Source organism: Centropristis striata, chromosome 10 (genome assembly GCF_030273125.1).
Source record: "Centropristis striata isolate RG_2023a ecotype Rhode Island chromosome 10, C.striata_1.0, whole genome shotgun sequence".
NCBI classification, from domain to species: Eukaryota; Metazoa; Chordata; class Actinopteri; order Perciformes; family Serranidae; genus Centropristis; species Centropristis striata.
This window is the reverse complement of record NC_081526.1, coordinates 7,110,313-7,130,954: the sequence shown is the minus strand read 5'-3', so window position 1 is coordinate 7,130,954 and position 20,642 is coordinate 7,110,313. Positions and strand designations below refer to the sequence as shown.

The 20,642-nt window shown below is 38.9% G+C and overlaps 1 protein-coding gene across 1 annotated transcript in view; it reads right to left on the bottom strand.

Annotated features, from left to right (window-relative positions):
• Window positions 1-20,427, bottom strand: part of myo10l3 (myosin X, like 3) — an 84,543-nt gene extending 64,116 nt beyond the window's left edge. The window contains exon 1 of the mRNA XM_059342993.1: window positions 20,051-20,427. Coding sequence (XP_059198976.1) covers window positions 20,051-20,071 — 21 coding nt within the window. The 5' untranslated portion in view covers window positions 20,072-20,427. The remainder of the gene's footprint in view (window positions 1-20,050) is intronic.
• Between the last annotated feature and the right edge of the window lie 215 nt (window positions 20,428-20,642).

The window sequence follows — 20,642 nt, the reverse complement described above, 5'->3', positions numbered from 1 at the left end:
TATTGTACTTTTTCCTCCACTACAGTTAACTGACAGCTTTAGTTACTTTTCAGGTTGAGATTTAACATAAAAAAACATGATAAAAATAATTTTTTTAAATTAAACCTCATAACAGTATATTAAGCAGTTAAAATGAATCCTACCTTGAGAAAATAAAAACACGGCCTTCATAAATGCATCAATATAAATAATCCAAATATATATTTGTAAGATATAAAACAATCTGAGTTGGTTCATTCTGCATAACAAGTACTTTACTTTTGATACGTTATGTCCATTTTGATGCTGATACTTTTGTACTTTTACTTCAGTAAGTTTTGAATGCAGGACTTTTATTTATAGTGGAGTAATTTCACAGTGTGGTATTAGTAGTTTTATTAAGTAAGGGATCTGAATACTTATTTTTTTCCCACTGGGAATAAGGGGGAAACAGCTAGCCTGGCTGCTTTCTACTTGCCCTAAGGGTGTCTGTTTCCAAAAGTCTCTATTTCTGCCCATCCAGGCTAAAACGCAACCCTGGGGAAACAGCAGAGTGGTATGGACACTAAGCATAAATATAGCAAGAGACATGCATTTTAATGCAAAAATGTATTGGGCGTGGCTGCAGAATGAGACTTAAAGTTTTGTGCACTTTGAAGAAATTCGGCCTGTAAGTCAACCTCTCTCTTTGACAATCTAAACACCATCAATCATCACCACCACTGAAGTTACCGGGGAAAACACACAGCAAAAGGGAATTGTGTGTCCAACAGAGCATAAAACCGAAGGGATCAATATGCATGGATTCCACTAGGAAACCTTATACAAGGTCACCACTTCCAGACATCAATCCTCATTAACTATTAACAACAGGCAGCCACGTGTGCGCACACACTCTCATCTGTAGAGCACAAATGTGTTTGCCACCAGGGTCAGAGCAAAGATCCAGATCCTATTGTTTAAGATATTTACGTGAAATGCGATCTGCTTGTTACAGTGCTGAATCACAGAGACAAAGAGGAGATCGGCTCAATAAAGAAGTGCATTAAATGTACTTGTCCAGCTGCTGAAAGTGGTGATTGGTCTTTAATTTGTGATTCAGGCTTCCTTTTTAGACAAAGGGTCACTCGGTTCAAGCAGCCGGTCTGCAAACCTACTTCCATCATCAAGGATTTATTTTTTTCCTAGTCGGCTAATGGAGCACGGCTAAATGTAGCTCTCTCAAACCACGGGGGAGAGAGCGGTGAGTGAGTGGGATAAAGGGGGTCGGTGTAAATTAGGAGGAGGCTGGGAGGAGGAGGGGGAGGTGAGAGGGGAAAGAGGAAGGGTGCAGGCACCTGATAATGTCCCGCCTCCCATTGTCTGGAAAACAGAATCATCAGGACACAAATAAAACAGAGGTGTATTCTCCAACACGTGGTCACACAGTTTCCCCGAATATTAGACGATTGGTGACTTCCATACCATTTGCCAACTGTTTCTGCCTGGTACCAGCCTCGCATGCAGAGCCTATTCAAGGGGAAAGCTGCTTCATGTGAGTGGCAAACTGCTAGTGAGGAGATTAATAGTGTTTACTCTATAGATTTTAAGAAGATCAGTTGCTGTTATGTAACTGAAAATCACAGGGAGTGGAAATCAGCAGAATATTTCTGGTACTCATCGTCTTATAGAGGCTGCTTCGGTGGAGTTAAGTAGTAAAGTAAAGAAATATGCAAAGTGTAGGTTGTATCAAAAGGTAGATTGTATGAGAGAAAAACAGCAGGCAAGCCATGGCATGGAGAGCAGAGGACTCTGTGTGTTTCTATACCACATTGTGAGATAAAATTAAATTAATAAATACACAGATTGATTAAAAATTTCTCATGATCGACCAAATTCTTAACGACCATTAATCGATCTTTGAAAAATGATTCCCATCCCTAATTAATTTATACATTCTAGCATTCAGATATATGCTGCTTGTGTTAACATCGGTGGAGTTGACAAAGTAAAGAAATATGCAAAGTGTAGGTTGTAACAAAATGTAGATTGTATGAGAGAAAAACAGCAGGCAAGCCATGGCATGGAGAGCAGAGGACTGAGTGTTTCTATACCACATTGTGGTTTTTCTTTAACTTCAGTGACGCAAATATTAAAGGAAAATTTTCCAAGGCTTGAATGGTTCAGTTGCTGAGTCAGAGTCTCAGAGGTTTTCCATGCACATGAACAAAGTGAAGCCCGTGCAGTAACAGTTTACAGACAGATAAAACTCTCCACACAGCAGGCTCGCTGCACACAGTTCAGGAATTAAGAGACCCAATAATTCACATAATACCTGGTTCATTAAATGAGTCAACACTACATGGTGAACCAAAAGTCAGCAACAAGCTGGCCAATAAAGATGCCAAGTCTGGCTTGGCCTGCTGCACCAGCGTCTGTGCAGCGTGACTCTGGAGATCTGCCCACCAGGCACTATAATCTAAAATGTGCAGAAACAGCCACATCAGTCGGTGCCGAACAGACAAAAAGCTGTTTCATTTAGCTTTAGTGTATCAGATTCAACCAATCTGTAGCTCACAGTTGTTTTTTGTTATTTCAGTTTTTATTCATTTTAAAATTTGTTAACATTGAACTTATTCCAGAAAGAATTGTATTACAGACTGGTATGTTATTCATTTTAGGGATTGGTTTGGAAGAAACCTGCCAACTCGATTAGCTATAACGTAAACGATTAATTAATCCATTAACTGCTGCATGCATACATACACAAAATAAAAGATATATATACAGTACAATGCAAAAGCCTGTTTTGATAACAGACACTTTTATTTTGAAAGGACGAATACAGACTTGATCCTGTCCATCGTAAAACTAACTCAAGTGAGATTAAACAGTAAAGATAATGTAAAGGAGTTCAATGTTTTATGTTTTAGCCCCCGAAGAGGCATGAGGTTAGTTTTCACATTAATCTTCACATTTAAATGTGTTTCGTTTTTAAATAAGTTTTGGATAAACGTCGGCGTGTTTCAGTTCAGTGATACTGATACGCAGTCATAGATAAAATTAAAATTAAGAAATACATAGATCGATTAAAAAATTCCACATGATCGACCAAGTTCTTAACGACCATTAATATTCCCATCCCTAATTAATTTATACATTGTAGCATTCAGAGATATTCAAAAATAGTAAAATAAATAAAAGACAGTGATTCCGACATTCTTCTGAAACATCTTTCTACACATCATTGGCTTTAATTCTGCAAAAATTATGTTTTTTTTCGACACTGTACAGTTGCCATTGCTTTACAACTGCAACTTTTTTCCCCACAAAGAAAATCAACCAGTGATCAATAAGAGAACTGATGAAGAATCTGACAGATAAGCTGAATCAATAATGGTATTAACTGATAAAATCTTATCAATGCCCATCCCCAGCCCTGCCACCAGAGAACCATTGCAGAATGTGGATCATTCATTGCTTTATCTTAGTCAGTCATCAGAAATGTCATGTTCTGTCCAGAGGCAGCAATAAAGACCATTAGCTGTGAGGAATGGTCATGCTTAATAAAAAAGTATGTCTTCAAAAACATTAAGACTTTAAGATCTGCCTTAAATAAACAGAGATTTGTCTCAACCAGTAAAATTGAAGTTTGTGGTGTGGTCCTCCAGTGACTAACAGCCAACACCAGATGTGTATGTCCATTTGTTTGTGTCTTTGTATGTGTGCGTGTGTCTAAAGAGTCTGAAGCTGGAGGGTATAAAGTCAGGATGAATTGTCTCAGCAACAGATGGTGTCACAAAAACTCCTCCCCCCTGTCCCCTCCGTCCTCAGGAGCTCCGTCACTAAGTCAGGACAAAGGCAACCACCTCTGACTGAGAGCTCAGAAATTAACCAGGCGGAAATATCTCAAACAAAGGCCAGCTGGGACGCAAAAGGGACACGGGTATCAGCTTGTGTTAAGTCCCCTCAACTTGAATCACCTGCGGCAGCACAACTACAACAAACTGTGTACTTGTTAGGGTTGTCAAAAGTATCCATACTCAAAAAGGTATTGATACTAAAACGTTTCATCCGGATATGATACTCATTTTCAAAAGTATCGATACCCCCCCGCATTAATGTTGGCCGTGTTATTATTAGCCATTAGCCGCAGCTAGAAATTAAAGGCTGACGTCACGTTAATGATTATAAACAACGTAAATAAATAAATCAGGCATGTAGTACGCCCATATTACATGCTTAAATATACATAAGCATAGAGTTAATAAGTTTATATAAATGTTGGTGACTGAAAAGTGTTATTTTCTCTCTTGAAGTCCCAGAATGAAGCAGAGAAAAGTCAAATGAAAGACTTATCAAGCTTGCCTAATATTGTGCACAGCATACAACCTCAAAATATTGCTCTAATTGTTATTGTTTATTGTATTTATTTATTTTTTGCACTACCTCAGACCTGAAGCTTGTTGTCATAGTTGCAGTTTCTTTTTGCACAACTGTTTTTTATTATAAATATTTAACCTGTGGTTCTGTTCATTTTTACATGTTGCATTTTTCTTGTTAATAACTTTGGAGGTCTTTGTTTTTATCCTTGTGGTATCGACAATGGTATCAAATATTTTCCAGAGTATCGGTATCGAGTTGAAAATTTTAGTATCGTGACAACCCTAGTACTTGTTGCATTATAAGTACAGTGTTAATCTTATAATGAAGCACAGCCTTCACTGGGTTTAATGCTAAAGTTAACCCCCACTCCTGTGCCTCTGCTAACCAGATGTTCTAACAGCTCCATTAAAAAGTAGCTCAACCGCTACCATGGCATTTCCAGCTCGAGCTTATTTCAAATTCTTAATGCTGCATGTCACTGGGCATGTGTAGCACTGCTGAAGCAGAACCGTGCTGACAATAGTAATCTGACCCTCCAAAACAGGCCACACGCCGACGTCCCATCATGCTCTCTGACACAGAAGCCACTCGGGCTGAATGATGTGATCCCAGAGTTGGAGGCTTGAGTTTCTGCAGCTTGTATAATAATGACATCCAGCTCAGAGATTTGCTAATGAATGAGCCTTAAATATTTAAGGGCATACACAGTACAAGGTGCCACGGCTCTTTCTCTGCCGTCTGGCGCAGCATGAGCGGAGGCGGTATCGGGTGATCGCATCAGTCGGAACAAAAGAAAGCTAATTAACCCATCCTGACTTGGACACGGTTGAACAGTTAGTTATGATAAGCCAATTTCTTGGATCATAGTGCGGTTTCGAGAAGCGCTGAGTGAACGCCTGCCCGGCGGACAGCAGTGCTGCGGGTTGGGCTGACTGCGGGCCAGGACCGATGCCTGGCTGGGAGACGAGCACATCCAGCTGGATTCCTGACAAGCATCTCATTTGTTGTTCAAAGATAAACGTAACACCGGAACGTATCCACCAGGAACACGTTCGTCCAAAAGAAACTCGAGCTGTTGCTGCTTTCACTTGTACTCCTCAAGTGTCCTTTCTTTCGTGGGCTCATTCATGATCATTTGTTTTGCAATCGTGTTTGTCAAAAGACAATAGTTTAGTTTAGATTAATACTTTATTTTTGGATAGGGACAGTGAACATTAATGAACATCGAAAAACATCTTTGTAAATATGCCGGATTATAGCAAAGCTGCTAGTTTGCATCCGTAGTCCCTAAAAAAATAAAAATAAATACAAATATAAAAGACAGCAAATACATAGGTAAAATACAAATAGAGGAGACAACACACACACAACACAATACATACCAGACCCAGACAGGATATAACTATGCAATAAAAAGTAATGTTCAATTCGTCTCAAGTCCAGTTAGTGGTCACACTTTTGATGCGATTTCAGCCATTGTTTCAGATTTCCTTTAAAAGATGAGTAAGTGGGACATTCCCTTGTGCAGGGAAGACAGTTCCAAATGCCCCCCCACAGCAGATAACTCATTCCTCCCAAACATAAAAAGATCAGAATAAACTCAAAGTTCTCAATAACTTCCTGCATCTAATTTAGAAGTAAATGGTAAAAAACAAAGCTCATTTTTCTATTCATCCCATGCTGCCATGCTCATTTTTTCTTCTCCTGTTTTAAGATAAATATATTTTATTCTTCTGGTTTATAAATTTAGAGCTTTTAGTCCCCTTCTGGCAGTGAGGATTAGGGCTGGGCGATATGGACCAAAAGTCATATCCTGATATATTGAATTGAATATCGATAAACGATATATATCCTGATATTTTATCGCAAAGTGAGAGCAAATGTTCAGTCAAAGTCAAATATGACATGTCACAAGTAGTTTTATTGAAACCGTTTATTTAAGTGAACATAAATACTGTAAAACAACAGTATAACTTAAATTAAAGGTCCATAAAAACATTCAATTGAAAAAATATCTTAAGTAAAAGCCATAGCTTGCCTGGAGCAAGGATCACAGTGCAAATTTGAACTATATCGATATATATGCGTCTAATTCCATATCACATTTAAAAATATATCGATATATCTTTTATATCGGCCCTAGTGAGGGCAATAACAAAAACACGGTTGACATGTGTTTTTAAAGCTGACTGCACAGCTCTGTAACTAAAGGACAATAAAGCTGGTGACGCTAAGAAAATAGCAGTAGGATTACAACATGACGCAATGTTGTAGCATTTCAGTTCAGGCAAAGAGTAATATAGGCCCGTAGTCCACCACTCCAATTTCACTTCAAATACCAGGACATAATAGCATTATCATGACAATGGAGAGGCATAAGGCCGAGTCACTAACCCTTTGTGACCTCAATTGGATGGATGTGTGGTCCAAAACACTGGCTGGATGGATCGCCTGCGTTTAACAGGTCAAACAGCATATTGACACTTGCATGTTGCCAGAGTGGGTGTCCATGTTTTGTCAGTAAAATTGTTCAGATATATTTCATAAATTGGGCTTTTTAATGTGGTTGTAATTGAGTGTGCTTGTAAGAGCACACTATATACTGTCCACTGGACTTCTTCTTATTCTTCCGTTTCTTCCGTGTTTTTTTAGGTCAACTACTCCCCCCAGAGTTTTGGTTGCACATACACTAAAAAGGTATCAAATCGGCGGGTCGGCCATGACAAGTGTGCTATGAATTTTCAAAGGGTTTCGGCAAACGGTTTTCAAATTATTCGGCAAAAACATGCAAAGAAATCCCCCCATGTTACCCTATGGAGAAGCTAGAGTGGATGACATCATTGCTAGAGTGGAGAGGGAGAGAAAAATTTGTCAAAAAATAAATTTGGAAACTGCGCTTGAGGCCGCAGATACCAAGCAAACAGAAATAATTTATATATGGAAACGTAGGAAAATTTGTATTCTCACTCACATTCGTCTGCTAAAGCTGTCAGCGTTATAGTTTGGGCGTTGAACTCTCTTTTTTAATAAAAAATGACTGTCAAAAAAAACATTTTGGGCAATTCAGCATCTACACCACACTTCAATGCGTAGATTTTTAACAGCTTATTTGTTCTCTCATGAACACACATGTTAAAAGCTTCATCTGTCACAAACCTAAGCAACGGTAGAGATAATATACTGTAAACTACTCGGCAGTGTCAATAATGTATGGGTGAGTCACGGGACAGAGTCAAGCACACTCAAAATTTCCTTAGAAATGTTCTACTTGATACATACAACAGGTAACAATGCAGGAGTTCTTGTCCATAAAAAGGGAGAATAGCCAAATTCAGGGATTGTAACTAAATCTCCTCTATGCTGAGTGAGTGGAATGAGGAGGAATCCGCCAAGTAGCTGGCGAGATTAACCAACTGCAGCTGGGAGGGGAATCTGGGCAAAGGTCCCTCTGGGTCATGGGCCACAAGCTTTCCAGTCGGGCAAAAGCTGGACGTCCTACAAACATCAAAACCTCAACAGACGCTGAACGCTGAAAGACAATTATTCACGGTCTGATCACAGCAACATCAGCTTGGTTTTCAGGATGCTGATTTTGTTTTAATCTATGAAAATTAACTGAATTGCAATGTGTCGTATTATAGGTGCATATTTATATTTTAACAAGGGATGCTTATTTTGATTTTGTTTTTTCTGGCCGATAGCCGACCCTTCAACCGTTAACAAACAATCTGGCAACTGAGTGCCAGTTCACCCATCTGGGAGGATTTTGCAGAAAAAAAGAGCTTAAACTCAACTTGTCTGTGCTAAATTAACACGAGTGAATTGTTTAACTGTCGAAATTCGTATTGGAAGTTAACATTTAATCTGTAAAAATGCAAAGTACTCTCAGGAAAACAAACACAAAAAATAGATATTAATAATAATTTCCAAAAAGCCAAAATGTGTGTATATAATGTGTATAGAATGTATGTTTATGTCTTATTTTATTATTATTATTTTATATTATTTAATCTGTCTTTTATATCTATGTGCCTGTACCTTGAGCTGCTGTGGCAGCTAAATGTCACAATAAAGTCTTATCTTATCTTATCTTATCTAAATTATTAGCATCCTTAATATTTATATATTTTTCAACTGTTCTTCAGAGCTGCTCCTCTCAGCCAATCAGGGGTTAAGTGCCATTTTCAAGGCCTCGTCAGTTGCAGTTATTAAAAAAAAATCCTGCAACAATTTTCAAAGGATTCAGCCATGAAGCCCTCTGGCAAAAGCTTCTGCAACCACCAGGCAACTCTCATCACTCCCATCCTGTTGGATATAATTACAGACCAGTATGAAGAATAAATTAAGAATAACTAACAGCGGTTTAATACAAGTGTGCGTCTGCATTGCCACTTTACATTTCCTTGTTTCTTTGTTTCCTCGTTGCCACTGTAACGTCTGCCTGCTGGTGCCCTCAGCCAGCATGGGGCGAGGGCGGGGCAGGGCAGGGTCGGTGTGACCGAGGGGAGAAATCAGATGATTAAAGGCAACCTTCAGCATCTGTGCTGGAAGACGTATGAATAAATGATGGAGGTAGCAGCTGATCAGAAATTAGCTAATGGAGGAGGAGGAGTCCCCTGAGAGCAGGGCTTTCCTCACTCTGTGGTGGAGGAGGAGGGAGTAGAGGAAAAAGGGGGAGAAAGGGTGCAGTTTATCAATTGTTCTTGACTGTGAGGAGCAGCGTGAACCCCCCGCTGAGAGAGCTATAAACAGATTTAAAGCAGGATGGCCCGGAGGCAGCAGCCTCATCACTTAACCCATGCTTCATTTGCATATTCATAGACTGTTTTTGTTAAAGCAGAATGTCTGCGGATGATGAAGTTATGAATGCAACTGTGTCACTGGGTTAATAGGAATCAAACACATGCAACGCACCAGCAATTTGCTGTAATCACGAGCTTTTAGATTGTTTTTAATCACACTCACAAAATTCCTCTTGCAAGTTAAGCAAATATGTGCAAGTTTGTGATTGTGTGCACGCTGTGTGTGAAGTAGTTAGTGTGTCCGGGGGGTTAACAAGCAGCTCCCCCCCGTCATCACCTGCTAATGAGTACATTGAGGGGAATTTGCATAACAAATTATGTCTTCAGGAGCCCAGAAAGAGGAAGAGGAGCACTTTAGAGAGACTCTTGGCACACTAGCCTGCTTTACATTGTTATCCCGTGTGGACATATTTTCCTTCCACTGCTGTTCGAGGGCGATCAAAGTATTTCTATGATCCTGTGCTCGGGGTTATGATACTGTTCCTGACATCAGAATGGGTTCCGGGACGAGACGAAGAGGCAGCAAATGATGCGATTACAGCATGTCTGATTGGATTGTCAGCTAAGCTTCATGATTTTAAATATCTACACAGCCACCTGGCATTCCTCCTCCTGTCCTCCATCAGCATATCTGCTCCTCTCATGTTCCTCTGTGGACTGTTGTGGGGTCACACAGCAGGAATCCCGGAGATATTTCAGGAATGCTGCTCAGTCAGGACTGTCAGAGACTGAGCCTGTGTGTGTGTGTGTGTGTGTGTGTGTGTGTGCCATCGATGACCTGCTCCTGTTTCACTGCCTTTGACCTTCACTCACACCTCACACTGACCCACATCGATCGCTCATGAGGATCCTGCTGTTTTACATGTTTTTTTAATATTTTGGACATGTGTTGTACTGCTGACACAATCATTTGTGTCAGCAGTACAACACATGTCCAAAATTAAAAAAACATGTAAAACAGCAGGGTTAGGGTTAGGTTAGATGAACTAAAATACAAAAAACATGATGCAATACATATGTATTGTGCCTGCTTTTTTCTGTTTAACATCATAGCTTTTTGATTAGGGTTGCATCTCATGAATATTCTTATTATTATTTTCTCTGCTGATTATTTTCTTGATTAGTTGTTTGGTCCATAAAAAGTCCAAAGATAGTGAAAAATGTCCTTTTTCAAATTCCCTAAAGTCCACAGTGATTACTTAAAAGTCTTATTTTGTCAGTCCAAAACCCAAAGATATTCAGTTTAATATGACATAAAACAGTTGCTATTTTTACATGAAAATTTTCTTTAATAATTAATCGATTTTAAAATGAATATTTTTCTGTCGATCAACCGGTCCATAAGGCAAGTAATATTTGCCGCTCTAATTTTGATAATAAATAAGTCGATGGAGTAAAAATGCCAAAAGCTTCTTAAATGTCAGAATTTTCTTCTACTGCTTTTGTTTGTTTTTTAATATATATATTTTGTACTATGGACAGGCTGACTGTAAAACTGAATTACCCTTCTGGGACTAATTAAGTATGCTAATTCTGAATCTGAAAACAAATCAAATATATTGGGTTTGCCACCGTTAGTTGGATTTAACAACCTGCAATAAATATTGCAACATTTTTTTTGAAAATGTAAAAATTGTAGTGTAGTGAATGTAGTCTTTTTTTCCTTTTTTTTTTTTTTACATTTTGTATTAACCGGTTACTAAGAAGTCAGCAGTTCAATTGATTAGCATTTTGCTGCAGTCTGCACCTCTCTGGAGCTGTATCAGCAACTGAACAAGCACATACATCACATTTAAAGTTCATAATTTATATGGATAATCTATAATGGTAAGAAGGGAGCGGAGCACTGGTGGTCAGGATGATGTAACGACTGGACACATTGGATATATGTATGTGGTTCTCCAGAAGTGACTCAGTCTGCAGAAAGACTAAGAAAAACTGCCATCTTTTTCGTCTCTTGCTGGGAAATGTGGGAGTATTTTTGTAGTCTGAATGTGACGGTTCAAGTGTGAGAAATAAACACAAGCAGAGTCTTGAAAACCTGGAACATTTCTCCACATGTGAGTCTCAGTGTCTGACAAACAGCCCCAGGCCAAACCACACACACTCATGTCTAATAAAACAGACATGGGATGGATGGGAAAGCTTACAGGTCATAACTGTGGATTGTGCCATGCTGTGTTGTTTGTTTCTTATAAGCACCAAAGTGCCAGTTAGACTCTTCAGGCCACAGCAGTCGAGACTCATGCAGCGTGGGACGTGTACTTATGGCCGGCAGGGTGTTCCTCATGCTATTAGTGCTGAAATTACAACTGTAGCAGCAACATCATCACGAGGGCGTCAACAATTTTATAGTTTTTGAAATATTTCTTTACCCTTAGGCTATATTCCCCTGTGGTTTCTGGCAATGTGTTTAACTTACATGCATAGGGAAATGTACACTGCAAAAAAACATGAAACTTACCATGTATTTTCTTCTTATATCTAGCAATAGTATCTTAATTATATTGTTTTGAGTATAATTTAACCACTGACCATAGCTTTATGTGTTTATTTAATTATAAGTATTAATATTATGTGCTTATTTAATTATGAGTAGTAGTATTATGTGCTTATTTAATTATCTTATTGTTTGACTTCTTTTTATGATTGACATTGTGAGCTTTTTCATGCTTTTCAAGCTATTCAACCGTTGAATATGGTGAGTTTTTACCTAAAATATTGGTTCCTAATTGCATGTAGGTTGAATACTATTTAAAAAGCATTTTCTACCACCAAAACATGCCAGTTTCATGTATTGCTGGCTTATTTTAATATAGTCGGGCTATTCAGGCCACAATTGCTTAAAATAAGTATATCTTGACTTATTCCAATATTTTGACTTTTCCAGTGCCTAGATATAAATTTTTTTTACTTATTTAAAGAATTCTTACAAAGAAAAATGGACTTACTGCACTGGCAGATAATTTTACTTGTTTCAAACATGTATTTGCTCAATTCTAGTTATTTATTTCTTATTTTTTGTCAGTTGGTTTTTGCAGTGTAATATACAGGAAAGTGTGCAGAGACGTCCCGTAATAGGCTGCCTCTGTGCGCAGTAATCATAGGGGGCTAAAAAAGGAAAGTCAACATCTGGCCTGGGAGCAGTAATCACAGGTTGGCTGTTATTAAGCTGCCAGACGAGACCTCTGAACTGAGAGGATTTAGGCTACACTCATTACCAGCTCACTGTGACTGTCAGGTGGGGCAGCCAAGGTGAAGGCCAACAGACATTTATTGTGTGTGGTAAGCAGCAATAATAAACAGCAACTTTAATTCTCTCTGCGTAGGAATTTCTGCTGCACAAATACAGGGCACGCTAATCTGGTGGAAAATAAAAAATGTTGTGTTTGTAGAGTGGCGGGATTGATCTGGTTTAGAGTCCAGATTCACCTGCTGGATATGAAAATCTTACTGAGACATGGAGAAGAAAACAGGGCGGACAGAGGTCACAAACAACATATCATTCAGAAATCTCTGTTTCTGCAATTTATTATTTCACTATAAATGTTGGGAGGTGAAAAGAATAGAGAAGGATTTTAAGAAATACACTTGTTTGCTTTCTTGTTGTTGAGAGTTTAATGCTAAATATGAAGCCAGAGCCAGCAGGTGATTAGCTTAGCTTAGCTTAGCTTAGCTTATCTTAGCTTAGCTTAGCCAGATGTTAAACAAACGAGACATAGTGTGTTAATTAGTGGACTTTAGAGCTGCGGGTAGGTGGATTTTGTTACCTTTGGACAGAGCCAAAGTTTCCCTTTGTTTTCAAATCTAAGCTAAGCTAACTGACTTCTGGCCTCAGCTGCATATTTACTGTACAGAGATGCATCATCTTCTCATGAACTCATCAAGAAAGAAATCTGAAACGTCTTCTTTCAGTAATCCTAAAGTGTTTACAACATGTTTAAACATTTAAATAATGGTTCTTCTTAACTCCCTTGAAGAAAGTCCTTGTTGTTCTTACACTGAACAAGATGAGTTCATCAGATAATGAGCCATTGCTTTTTACAAGTTCAGGCACAACACTGCATGACTGTACAGGGATTTCTTCATTTTCCTTTTATATTCACAGATTTGGCAGACAATGGCTGAGGATGTTCTCTTTCATCACAGCCTTGTTGAGATGGCAAAAAAATTAGTGATTTGCCCAAGTGCCCCAAAGTGATTCATATTTCAGACGAGCATGACACGCCCAAGACTGCCCTGATAGGAACACACACACACACACACACACACACACACACACACACACACACACACATGTCGAGAGGCAGGAAGGATGGGTGTTGGAGGGTAGATTGAACGTTACTAATATGTTTTTATGAGCAGTGTCTTCTGAACATTAAGTGTGACATTTTCCTTTGAACGTATAAGAGACTGGAGGCAGTGGGACTAATGGGGTTTGCAAGCTAGAATCAGGCTGGATGTCAGTGAAGGTCAGCTATTAAAGGAACAGTCTGACATTTTTTTGGGTCATGCACAACTCACTTTCTGGCCAAGAGTTAGATGAGAAGATTGGTACCACTTACAGAAATAAGAGTGGTATCGATCTTCTCATATCATTTTCAGCAAGAAAGAAACAGAAGAACTTTGGCCCATTTGTATTGGGAAAAGCAAAACTATTGCTGAAAGGTTGCTGGTTCTGAGTGAACAAGCAGTCAAGACCAACATGCATGAAAAAAGTTGTCACGTCCCTTCATGGAGCAAAGACTCTTCTAGGACTGTAGTGGTTTTGATAATCCCTTATGTTCACTCTCCTTACAGTGGAGTTGTTGTTTCCAGGGTAAAAAGGCTGGCTCAACATTAGGTTTAAGTTTTGAGAATTCTAAGGATTTCTGATCATACTTTTAAATATCTAAAGAGATCATAAGTTTAAATATGTGGGGGAAAAAAACCTGAACACCAGAGTCATCAGCAGTCAGCATACGGTCAGCTCCAATCAGCCTCCACCCATGAGGCTGGACTTTTTGTCCATCAACATGAGTTTGTTTTCTTTTTTGTTTGTTTGTCTGTCAGCATGATCATGTAAAAACTACTGGCCTGACTTTAATGAAACATGACAGTAAGGTTAAGCCTGGGCCAAAAAAAAAATTGTTTAATTTTGTAACAGATCTGTAGATACACAGATCCAGCAGATACACAAACGGTGGAAAGATGCTCTGTTTTCTTTTCACACCACAAACACACATACAGCTTTTTTCTGAAAGCCTCAGTGATGTAGCAGGTTAAAGCTAAAGTCAACAGCGTGGTGTCAGCAGGAGGTTATCACAGCGCTGCGCTCCCCATGTGACGGTCAGCTCGCTGATAGACAGAGGTCAGGTTACTGATAGAGACACTAGAAATGCAAACACATGCTAGTGAGGTGAAAAGGCTAAAACCAGATTATTATCAGTCAGTTAAAAACGGACACCACATGTAGAAAAATATCTGTTTTGTTCAATATCTAAACTCCAAATTCACAAAATTCCAAATTTTCCTTATGAGTGTTGGTTTCCAAACCTAAGCCGCCTCCCCTAACACCAGGCATCTGTGTCATTATGAGCAAGGATTATCCATGTTATTTGGTGTGTGGTCAGACAATGCCTGTTGGTAATTAGGCCCAGCGCTCTTGTGACAGATTAAACCACCTCCAGACTGTACCAAAGCTGCAGGAGTTCTGCTGACGCACACATAAACAACTCCTCTAATAATACCTCCCTGTGTTTGTTCAGAAACAACCGGCGCTGTTAATCCGTCTGCAGCATTGTTTGGAAGTCCCCTAATTTGGTGCAAAAATGCACACAATAACCACTTCAAGTTTAATTACAAGGTAAGACAGAAAGAATTCAAAGGAATGCCCGACCCATTAGCCATTTGTGTACCTTTCCTTCCTTCCTTACATCCTAACTTTACTTCCTGACTTCCTTCCTTACTCCATCAGCCGTCAGCGAGGCTGGAAGTGAAGAGCGATGATCTCAGATGCTCTAAAGCCCTCTAAAGTGGCAGCTGGAGGAAGTGACAACTGGGTAGAAAAGACCCTGGGTAGAAAAATAGTCCAGCCTCCGGAGCAGGTTGGCCTTTCTCACATTACCCATTTCACCAGAATGCTTAGTGAGCATGCCGACCCCCGGCTCAGGCTTCAAAGAACTGGACATAAACGGCACATAGGCCTGTGAGGGGTGTCTCAGGATGGAGAGAATTTGTCTGTCTGTGTGTGGGGGGCGGTGGCGATGGTGTGAAACCTAAAGCCTTGTCACCACAGCTCCACAATGCATGGATGACAGGCTGGCCATGACCGGGAATTTCAGAGGTCAGGGCCGGGAATCTGGGATTCCCTCTGTCAGAGTATCTTTAAGAGAAAGGAATTTGGAGTGTAATGCAACGAAGGAGTTAACGGGTGTGGAAAGGTCCTCATGTGGCTTTACAGTGAGCAGCAGCTGCTGCTATAAAGGAACTGATTACCAAGTTTAGAAATGTGCATAACTGGGATTCAACTTGGTCAACAGGATGCTTCACAAAGACATAAAATATCTCAGGGGTTCTATGTTTAAACACACAAAAAGCCACAGATGTGAGACTTCCTGACACATGAAAGTCTACGACGACCGAATCCACATGTAGAAAAATATTTGTTTTGTTCAATAGGTAAACTCCAAATTCACAAAATTCAATTTTTTTTTTTTAACATAAAATATCTCAGGGGTTGTATGTTTAAACACACAAAAAGCCACAGATGTAAGACTTCCTGACAACCAAATCCATAATCCTGACAGAAGATGGCACGGACAAGATCGCTAACACACTGCAGGTATTTGTGTTTGTTCAGTGGGTCAGATTCATTCAGAGGACGGATTGGGTGTGGGGTGGAGGCAGCGTCGCTGAGGGTTTTACGGTGTTGTGTCTCCTGAGAGGAAAAGGCCACTGATGGACAGGATGGGCTCTCAGGATAAACCCCTGAGCACACACCCTGCCACTCCTTACTCTCTAACCCCGTCACCATCTTCACCATCGCCAACGGTGACGTGCAAGGGAAAGCTGACTCTTGGCTGCTCTTATTTTTTAATTAAAGGGAAACTATAATGCCAATAAAAGCTTCTAATCAAAAACTACACATTCAAACACTTTCCAGCCAGAAACTGATCTGAAATTGTAGAGAAATTAAAAACATCAGCAGCCAAGATTACAGTCAATTACATTTCACTGATATTAGCATGTAGCTACTGTAGCTGTAGTAACGACCATGAAAAATCATCAATCAGAGCTTCTTAAACAAAATCTACACAATCAAACATGTTCCTGCAGGTGTTCCTGTTATCCAAAAGTGGGAAGAAATTAGCAATATCAGCAAACAAGATGACATGCTTCCTTGAGGTTAGCATGTAGCTTTATATAGCACCACTATGTAATGTAAACACTCCAGAAACATGTCTGCAGCAGATGACCATATATAGAAATATGTCAAAAAACAAGTCAAGTCAAGAGCAGAAAAAAATGACTTTTATATAGATTCAACACACTATTTGACTCATCTGACACTAACATTATAGGCTGTATATGAGAAAAGGCATATTAAGTCTTCTATAACCTGATCTCCAGAGAAACTTCTCTTTTTAGATAGAAAATCAGATCTAAACATGCAGGTATACGCAAAGGTTTTTAAAAAGTCATGTTGACATCTATATATCACGGTAGCTGTCAGACTGATTGATTCACTGGATGCACAGTGATGAATCAGGCCTAAGATTTATCCTGCAGCACTTGTTTTCACTGGGTCGAGTTTAATCCTCATCTTACTTCATTTCCAAAATTCCTGCTTAATTAAATCCACACTGGTCACACTGACGAGTTCAGGAAGCTGGTCTCTTTCCATGACCCCAAAGTTTAAAAAACCAGGGCAGTCCATTCATTTATTTTAATGCAGTTTTTCATTAAAAATAATGTGACGATAAATACTCATGTTTCACAGCTTTTTCTACTGTTTCTGGATCAGAGGTAGAGTTTGCTTCAGACAGCCGTCCTGAGACAAAAAAAAACCCCAGAACTGATATACTTTGATCAAATTACACTTTAAAACTTTGTCCTTGCCAAATAAATTGTCATTCCAGACAGCAGCAAAGCACTTTGCTTATATAGCAGGATGAAAAGCAATATACTTCCACTTTAGAAAAAAAAGAAACAAAAGCACCCTCAATGAATAACAATAAATCTTTGGGGAGCTCTCACACAGTCGGTACACAACGAAGGACACACAACAAATTACATCAATGATCTCTGCTGATCTGAGATGATATCCTTCTTCTGGACATATCACTCTAATAAAATCAGATTATGACCCAAAATCCAGTTCACCTCAATCTGTTCGCTACATGGTTGGTTTATGCAACAGAATATTGAAAAATAAAGTTTGTATGGGCTTTTAAAGGTTGATGCTTTTAGTTTTAGACTGAAGTCACCAAAAGATGGTATTTGGTCAAGAAATGAGTCAGTACAACATCTCGCCAAGGAATGACAAGAATTCAGGCATTTCCCCATTCTTGCAATGTTGAAACAAACAGCATTACACAACTAGAGTCTAAAACTCACTGTTTGGCACCATTATAACTAGTGATAGACCAATTAATGCAATTTTTAAGTATTCTGCATCAACAAATACCTCTGATTATTTAAGTATTATAGTATTTTGCTGAGTCAACAACACGGATGGCCCCGACACTTACATTTTTATGTAAATTATAATTTTCTAATGTTAAAGGAAGTGCTGCTATATGCTGATAAATTATGTTGTGAGGTGCACTAAAACTGTAATTATTTTTCTTTCCAACGTGTTGTTTTTTTTTTACATAGTTTAGATGATACAATTTTTTAAATGTTTTTTTTTGTCTTTTTTTGTCTTGCAAAAGAGTGCAAGTGAAACTCCAGCACAATTTTTCTTTTCAAATTATCAAATTAATTATAAAAAGTGAGTATAATAACTGCAAGTGTGCCAAAGTTTTACTTTCGTCATCATGAATCTCTTGCATGTCAAAGGATGATTTTTTAAAAATTGAATACAAATAATAATGACAGTACATATAAGACATTGCATGGTGGAGATGCTTATTATAATAAAAAAAATAAAAAAATAAAGCCAAAAACCATTAAAAAAAAAAACAAGATTCATAATAAGAATAAGAGAAAAAAAGAAAAAAGAAAAAAAGGGGGAAATTATGATGGTAATAATAATAATAATAGTAACAATAATAATAATAATAATTATTATTATTATAATAATAATAATAATTATTATTATTATTATAAAAAGGGACGTGTGTCGGACTCAGGTATGGCCCTTATTGACAGGAACCATTGTTCACTAAACCTATCAATTTTCAACTCTAATCATGAATCTCTTGCATGTCAAAGGATGAATGACCTCAATCAGTTTAATATTAATTAAACCTTTTACCAGTTCAAAGTGTGTAGTATAGAACCAGCATGATCCAGGAGTTGTCTCCGGCACACTGCACCTACATCGAGTCATGAGGGTCAAAGGCTGCTGATGCTGTGAGAGGAGACTCACATCACTAACACACTGTGAGTCAGAGCAGGATGACAAATCAGACCTATACCAGCCTGTGTGTGTGTGCGTGTGTGTGAGCGTGTCTGTGTCTGGACTGATTTGCAGATGACACATCTAACCTGTATGGGCACACACTCAGCTTTTACAGGCACTGGATTACCTGCCATAAAACTGAAACTACAAAGGACATTTAAAAAAAAGAAGAAGAAGAAGAATGGAGATATATATGCTATCATGAGTCCTGTTTGTCTTTGGGGTTTTTTTTATCAGTAAGGTGATAGTCTTGGCAGAACTGGAGAAGAGATCTTAAAAGTCACAGTCACAGTGATGGTGTCCTTAAATCGTCACCCTGTTAAAATAATCGCCTAAGTCATTTTTTTCAAGTTTTGCAGGAAACACAAAAACTTCACCAACATATGACATTTATTGATCATTTCACTCAAAAAGGATGTAACAATGGATGGCTATTGGCATAGTAATAACACTGTGTAAATTATTTAACTTAAGAGAAATAAATTACTTTTGGGCAATTTTTTGAACATGCCTTTGTGACTTAAGCAAGATATGGTAACACTTTATTTTGAAGGTGTCTACATAAGAGTGACACAAGCCTGTCAGAAACATGACATGACAAGTATCATGAGCAATAATGTTACTTCAAAGTGTCATTAATGTTCATGACACGCTAATGTCACTCTTATGTAGACACCTTCAAAATAAAGTGTTACCAATATTAGTGTCAACAATAAAACACTGATAAACTAAACTGATAACTAAACAATCTCCCTCTAGCTCTTCTTTGCTGGGTTCTTATCTGATGCCTATGAATGTGGCAAATTGTCACAGAAGTGATGATCTTAAAGGGGTAAAATCACATGATCTGATCAACTGAGGATGAAGTGATTTTACCATAGGTGGCCGACGTCATGAGGAGATGATTTAGGCAAAAAAGAAAAATGACTTTTATTGACGATTATTTTAACAGTGTGACGATATGTAAGTGAGGCTTGTTGGGGTATTACAGCTCCCAGTACAGCTGCATCCTGTAGACCAGCCCAGCGCTAGTAGGGCATATTTACATGTCTCAGTGTCCGTGAAAGCATCACAAAGACCTCAAACGTAGCAAAGTAAGTGTCAAAAAAGTGTTTTTTAGTGATTAGTTCACTAACACTTTACAGAGGTTAAAACTGGACCAGCTGGGGTTGAGGCACGCGCACAGCACAACAAAACAAAACAAAGACCATCGAGGTCCCAAAATAAATTAAAGAGTCCCGCTGAAAGTAGGAAACGAATGCAAAAAAACTGAATGGAGAAAGTAATTTAAACCTACCTCCACAAAGAATGTTTCCATTTTGACTGTGTGGCCAAAGCTCACGTCCCTTTGTAGTCTGAGTTCAGGGTACCAGCGCGGCTGAGGAGGAGAGGAAGCTGTATTCCCAAATGATTTCCATCCGAGTCTTTAATAAGATAAAGAAAAAAGTTCTTCTCCGCGTCCCCTCGCTCACAACACTCGACACATGTTAGCAGTCCTGTTTTCTCACACTTGGGAGTTTTTTTTTCTTCTTCTCTGTGTGTTTGCTGGCTGTCCCGTGAAGCCCGAGCGGTGCTGCTCTGCTGTTTCTGCTGTCTGCTTGTTTCAATGAAGCCGGCACATTATGCAGAGGGGGCGGAGCCTGCAGGGTCACAGCCCTCCCTCAGCATACGCCCTCTTTGTGTCCATCCCTTATTTATATACAGTCTGTGGTCCATCCCGACAAAGGGCTCTGATGGCTTCTATTAAAGCTGAGGAAGTGTCATTTAACTCTATGGAATCTTGGGCTATTTTGTTCGTTTTTTAATCCTTTTCATCCTGCCCGTATACACCACTTAAAAAATGTTTAAATGCCATGTTGGTATATATTTTCTCAGCACAACCTCACCTA